Source organism: Littorina saxatilis, linkage group LG6, assembly GCF_037325665.1.
Source record: "Littorina saxatilis isolate snail1 linkage group LG6, US_GU_Lsax_2.0, whole genome shotgun sequence".
Taxonomy (NCBI): domain Eukaryota; kingdom Metazoa; phylum Mollusca; class Gastropoda; order Littorinimorpha; family Littorinidae; genus Littorina; species Littorina saxatilis.
The window spans coordinates 20,462,514-20,469,434 of NC_090250.1; the positions used below are offsets into that span (position 1 = coordinate 20,462,514).

The 6,921-nt window shown below is 41.7% G+C and overlaps 2 protein-coding genes across 2 annotated transcripts in view; both read right to left on the reverse strand.

The window, feature by feature from the left end:
* The window catches only part of LOC138968736 (lysosome membrane protein 2-like), a 42,867-nt gene extending 36,922 nt beyond the window's left edge, over positions 1 to 5,945 (reverse strand). The window contains exons 1-2 of the mRNA XM_070341370.1: positions 5,675 to 5,945; positions 3,285 to 3,445 (exon numbers count right to left, since the gene is read on the reverse strand). Of these exons, the coding sequence (XP_070197471.1) occupies positions 3,285 to 3,445; positions 5,675 to 5,797 (284 nt within the window). The 5' untranslated portion in view covers positions 5,798 to 5,945. The remainder of the gene's footprint in view (positions 1 to 3,284; positions 3,446 to 5,674) is intronic.
* Positions 1 to 6,921, reverse strand: part of LOC138968738 (folate receptor gamma-like) — a 376,265-nt gene that overhangs the window by 20,850 nt on the left and 348,494 nt on the right. The gene's annotated exons all lie outside the window — the stretch shown is intronic.

Here is a 6,921-nt window from a genome sequence, read left to right on the forward strand (position 1 = left end):
AAGCCACCAAGCTGAAATGCAATACCAAAGTCCGGCCTTCGTCGAAGATTGCTTTACAAAAATTTCAATCAATTTGATTGAAAAATGAGGGTGTGACAGTGCCGCCTCAACTTTTACAAAAAGCCGGATATGACGTCATCAAAGACATTTATGGAAAAAATGAAAAAAACGTCTGGGGATATCATACCCAGGAACTCTCATGTAAAATGTCATAAAGATCGGTCCAGTAGTTTACTCTGAATTGCTCTACACACCCACACACACACACACACACAACGACCCTTGTCTCGATTCCCCCTCTATGTTAAAACATTTCGTCAAAACTTGACTAAATGTAAAAAGTTAAAGGCACAGTGCAGCTCACAGCCTTCGTTTTGCGTTTTTGTTGCAGCTGAGTGCATTTACAGTTCAAAAATCCTCCTATGGTAGTAAAACAAACCCAAAACTACCCAACGACGACATCTGTGAAGCTCGACAGTTTCTTGTTCACGCGAGTGCATAAATTAACCTAGTTATTACGTGGTGTTTGGTCGGAGTTCGATTCAACTGAGTGATTCCGGCCTCCATTTTGTTTTACACAAACTCATGATGACGTCTGACATAGTGTAGTTTGCTTAGTGACCTGTCTTTTTGTGCATGATGTGGTGATCTACCTGATCTTAATTTAGATCCAAAAATAGGTCAAGGCCAGCCGGGTCCGAGTACGAAATTAATTCTTAAAACAAGAAGAGCAAACGCTCGATCGAGTCACTTTCGCAGTTCTGAATATTATATGAGGCATCAGATGGACAGGAAGAAATTGCTATTCACAACACAATGCATACCTGAAGCATACCTGTGACCTTGAAAAAGGTCAAAGGTCACCAAAGCAGACGTCAAAGTGTAGAGGTCACTGGGAGTCACGTTCACATAAAATTTGAGCCCGGTCACTTTTATAGTTTCCGAGAAAAGCCCAACGTTAAGTTGTGTGTTGCCGAACAGAAAAGGCTAGTTATCTCCCTTGTTTTTCTGATAACGTTCGTAAAAGGCTACAGATGTAAATACTTTGATGTAAAGAATAATCCTACAAAGTTTCAATCACATCCGATGAACTTTGTCAAAGATATAAAATGTCTAATTTTTCCTTTGACGCTGACCTGTGACCTTGAAAAAGGTCAAAGGTCAACGAAACCATCGTTAAAGTGTAGAGGTCATTGGAGGTCACGACTAAACAAAATATGAGCCCGATCGCTTTGATAGTTTCCGAGAAAAGTCCAACGTTAAGGTGGTGTCTACGGACGGCCGGCCGGACGGCCGGCCGGACAGACTAACACTGACCGATTACATAGAGTCACATTTTCTCAAGTGACTCAAAAATCGCAGTTCTTGACTCTTTGGGTGCAAGTCAATGAAACTTGGTAGTTCTTCTAACGGATAGCTGCCTGAGGTATGACTAAAAGCCCCAGGGGCTCCGTGCACCTGGATTGACAAGTTCAGTACCTTTAAACCACCAACAGAAACCTGCATTCCTTCCACTACCAAAGTTATATGGCACTGAGAATGAATGTCATTTGTTGATTTCAATGTTTCTTAGTCTCTGAGGTCAATCAATCAATCAATATGAGGCTTATATCGTGCGTATTCCCTGGCTGGGTACAGTTCTAAGCGCAGGGATTTATTTTTTTATTTTTATTTTATGCAATTTATATCGCCCACATATTCAAGGCACAGGGATTTATTTATGCCATGTGAGATGGCATTTTTTTACACAATACATCACGCATTCACATCGGCCAGCAGATTGCAGCCATTTTGGCGCATATCCTACTTTTCACGGCCTATTATTCCAAGTCACATGGGTATTTTGGTGGACATTTTTATCTATGCCTATACAATTTTGCCAGAAAAGACCCTTTTGTCAATCCTGGGATCTTTAACGTGCACACCCCAATGTAGTGTACAACGAAGGGACCTCGGTTTTTTGTCTCATCCAAAAGACTAGCACTTGAACCCACCACCTAGGTTAAGAAAGGGAGGAGAAAATTGCTAACGCCCTGACCCAGGGTCGAACTCGCAAACTCTCGCTTCCGAGCGCAAATGCGTTACCACTCGGCCACCCAGTCCTGAGGTGCCAGGAGACTGGTTCCAAACAACTCTCACTTACTCTTGTCTTGACTTGGGGCCTTTATATAACTTTCTTTCTTGGATCTTAAGCGTCTTTATGAAAGGTAGCATGCATATCACATCAAGCTCTATTTCAGAAGGTGTGTGTGTTGCTGTTGTCAATACATTCAATCCAACCCCAGGGTTTAACCTGGGAGAAAAAGGCAATGGGACATTTGTCCCCCTCAACCAAATTCCTATGGGACATAGTCGAAGGCAAGAAGCGCCAAAGAGGCCTGTACGCGTTTTGACCAAAGATGCAAAATAGTGCAATATGGTGCTATCTGAGAATTAGCCGCTATATCGTGTTATCTCTGTGTCACTGTGTCACTGTGTGTGTGTGTGTGTGTGTGTGTGTGTGTGTGTGTGTGTGTGTGTGTGTGTGTGTTTGTGTGTTTGTGTGTGTGTGTGTATGTAATCTGATGGAAAGTGTACATTTGCTGGCGCAGTGGAACGTAATCTCAATGCGCCCTTTGACGCACTGACGCAAATTGTGATGTTCTTTCTTTATTTGGTGTTTAACGTCGTTTTCAACCACGAAGGTTATATCGCGACAGGGAAAGGGGGGGGGGGGGGGGGGGGAGATGGGATAGAGCCACTTGTCAATTGTTTCTTGTTCACAAAAGCACTAATCAAAAACTTGCTCCAGGGGCTTGCAACGTAGTACAATATATATATAAATTATGACCTTACTGGGAGAATGCAAGTTTCCAGTACAAAGGACTTAACATTTCTTACATACTGCTTGACTAAAATCTTTACAAACATTGACTATATTCTATACAAGAAACACTTAACAAGGGTAAAAGGAGAAACAGAATCCGTTAGTCGCCTCTTACGACATGCTGGGGAGCATCGGGTAAATTCTTCCCCCTAACCCGCGGGAGGTCAAATTGTGATGGGACATTTTCAGATTTAATGCGCCAAAGGCGCAGGGCGCACTAGTAAATGAAGCCCTGGAACCCTGCTTTAAAGACCCTAGTTTTTACAATGTTTTATTGACAGTGGGTGTACATTTACCTCCATTTAAAGAACACCCCTCCCCCCCCCCCCCACTCCCTCCCTTTTAAGTTAAGACCTGATTCTCATATTTTTCAAGGTCATAAAAGGGGGGTTCCAGTACTCAGTACTCTTTGACAAACCTGTAGGTATAGGGTCCTTTCTGAACGAGTACGGGTTTTGCCCCAAGCTGCACGACTTCCTCAGCGTTTGCCACATGCTGAACATAGATCTGGAAGTAGATAGGTGCTGGGGGAGACAGCCAGTTCTTATAGGACACGGACCCGTTCTTCAGCGGCAGTTCCTGCAACAAAACAGAAAATGTACAAAGTCCTTATCTTCACGTTCATCTTATAATCATGTCAAAACACGCTGATTTCAAGAAAGCAGTGTTTCCACCAGAAGAGCTTTTGCATAAACTCAAAAAAACACCAACCCATCAAGAAGGTAAGCGACAGTCACAGCATCTTTACTGGTTTGTAGTTTACATACTAAATGATATATAACATTTACGTTCAACTTAATTGATTTTGTAATTGTTACTGTTAGCAATGTTTTAAATTCATTGTGACATGATGTTTTTGTGGACTCAACATTTGGTTTCTAGCAAAACTTACGATCACCTTGATAGACAAAATCATCAATTTTTTTAACATTGATTAAAATGGTGTTATTCTGAAGTCTTTTTGATAAAAACTGGTACCAAACACTCATATTTTCTAAGGCCAAATGCAAAAAAAATCTCATTTTGTGTCAGTTTTTATGTGTCTATATATAAAACTTCAGGTACATGTTGTGACGTAAATTACAGTTTCCATTTTGTAAGGGCTGAAACACTTGAATAAATATAGCCTAACAAAAGTATGTGGGGTCATCACAGGAGATCCTGACATTTACATTATACCTGTAGGCAAAATACCTCTCCTAAAATATGCACTCTGTTGTGAGACATTTGACAGTATAAACACCATGTAACTTAATACGTCACAATTTCAGACACACAAGTTTTGCTCTGCCATATAATTATCTAACAGCTGTTTGAGAAAAAAACAAAACAAGTCACTTTCAGTATCATTTGAAGAAATGTCCAAGCTTGTACTGGAGTCAAGTTTAACTTAATTTAAAACACTTTTAATATTTGGAAACTCATGTCCTCATTTCTTTGCCCAATATCGTGAACTTCCACAAAGAACAACAACAACAAAAACCAGACAAAGTGCAAGTATCTTCATAGCATACATAATTTACAAGATCTCGAGCACAATCATCTCGGTCTTCAGGTTTCAGCTGGCCAATTTAAGCCTTGCTACATCAGTACATGTAGTCTTTTTGATGAATCAGATTTTCAGGGTTGATATTTAGTTTTAGGCTGACAGATTGACTCAATGCATAGATACAGCTGAAACCCCCATTTAACTTTTTAAGAACACCCCCCCCCCCCCCTTTAAAGAACTTGTTTTCTCAGGTCTGGTTTTGTTCATAACCTCTGTAAATTTACCCTTATTTCAAGACCTGATTTTCTCAGATTTGTTGGAGGTCTTAAAAGGGGGGTTCCATTGTATTCACAAGATATGAGCGAATGTTTTTTGAAATGATACACAACAGCGGTAGGGGTGGCTAGCAAACTGTCATCTTGGTGGGTGCAACTTCTTCTTCTTCTTCTTCTTCGTTCATGGGCTTAGACTCCCACGTTCACTCATGTTTTAAGCACAAGTGGAGTTGTACGTGTATGACCGTTTTTACCCCGCCATTCAGGCAGCATACGCCGATTTCGGGGGAGGTATGCTGGGTATTTTCGTGTTTCTATAACCCACCGAACTCTGACATGGATTACGTGCGCACTTGGTCTTGTGCTTGCGTGTACACACGAAGGGGGTTAAGTCACTAGCAGGTCTGCACATAAGTTGACCTGGGAGATCGGAAAAATCTCCACTCTGAACCCACCAGGCGGCAGCGACCGGGATTCGAACTCAAGACCTCCCGATTAGGAGGCCGACGTCTTACCACCACGCCACTGCGCCCGTCGGTGGGTGCAACAAAACACAGGAATATTTTGACCTGCAGGCAACCCCACGTCATGAAAAGACTTTTGTCAACTTTTTGCAAAATGATATCTATTTCAGCCACAGCTAGAGAAATCAGTCTAATTAGTGTAGATTAGAAGGCTTCAAACTGGACATCTGAAGTAAACTAGAGCATTCATTTCAAGGAAATATATATATGCACCAGATAAAATAATGAAACTTGTTATTCCTACTGGAATAATACTATTAATAAATTAACACATACACACTCAGTGGAAGCGCGCGCGCGCGCACACACACACACATTTCACAAAGTCATGCATCTGTCTCCTCTCCCTCTCTCCCTCCCTCCCCCTCTCTCTCTCTAGTCTCTTTCACATAACCACACACACACAACCGACGTACACAACAGTCTACAAACTGCTGGTGTCACCGGACTATCACATGTCCACTGACTGTTTCATCTCATTTCCCAGAGGCACTTAAGGTCACGCGCACTTAGTACTTACGTCTTTCACTTTTTCGTGGATGAGGTTGTCAAAAACTTGAATGAGAACACATCCAGTAACTAGAGCCACGAGACCAACAATTCCACATGTCCATTTACAACAACGGCCTTTTGAGCAATACATCGCTTTCTGGCGTGTTGTTCCCTACTCTAAGTTGATGTTGTTTCGACAAGCTTTTGTCACAATCCTAATCTCATTCAACACCAAGTACTCGGACACGTAATAAGTTGAACTCGAACACTCGCACTTGCGTAGACTCAAGTGTAAAACGTTCTGCTACTCTCATGGGATTTTGATTGACACCTGCAGAGTTAAAGCCCCTGTTGTTGTGAAGCTAGAGCAAACTTTCAGTCACGCCGTGGCAGTGCTCTTGCGTCGTCTGCTTCAGCTGCAGTACATTCCCCTCCCCCTCCTCAATATATGCGCATGTCAGTACCGAGAACACCATGCAGTGTCACAGTGTTTGTCAGTAGGTTGATGTACAGGGCTATATCTAAGGGGGGGGGGGGGGGAGGGGGATTCCTATGTTCCGGACCCACCCCCCCCCCCCCCCCCCCCCCTTCCACGTTCCCCTTACGCGGCATATTTACCCTTTTCTCACGGAGAGACCCAAAACTATGTTACCCCTTTCACTGACTTGATATTTCTACAACCGTGTGAGAAAAAAACAAACAAGTCGCGTAAGGCGAAATTACTACATTAGTCAAGCTGTGCATGGAACTCACAGAATGAAACTGAACGTAGTCCGCCGCTAGTGCAAACACAAGTCGCGTAAGGCGAAAATACAACATTATTTTAGTCAAGTTGTCGAACTCACAGAATGAAACTGAACGCACTGCAATTTTTCAGCAAGACCGTATACTCGTAAACATCGTCAGTCCACCGCTTGTGGCAAAGGCAGTGACATTGACAAGAAGAGCGGGGTAGTAGTTGCGCTGAGAAGGATAGCACGCTTTTCTGTACCTCTCTTCGTTTTAACTTTCTGAGCGTGTTTTTAATCCAAACATATCATATCTATAATGTTTTTGGAATCAGGAACCGACAAGGAAAATGATGAAAGTGTTTTTAAATTGATTACGAAAATTTAATTTTGATCATAATTTTTATATTTTTAATTTTCAGAGCTTGTTTTTAATCCAAATATAACATATTTATATGTTTTTGGAATCAGGAAATGATGAAGAATAAGATATATGAACGTAAATTTGGATCGTTTTAGAATTTTTTTTGTTTTTTTTACAATTTTC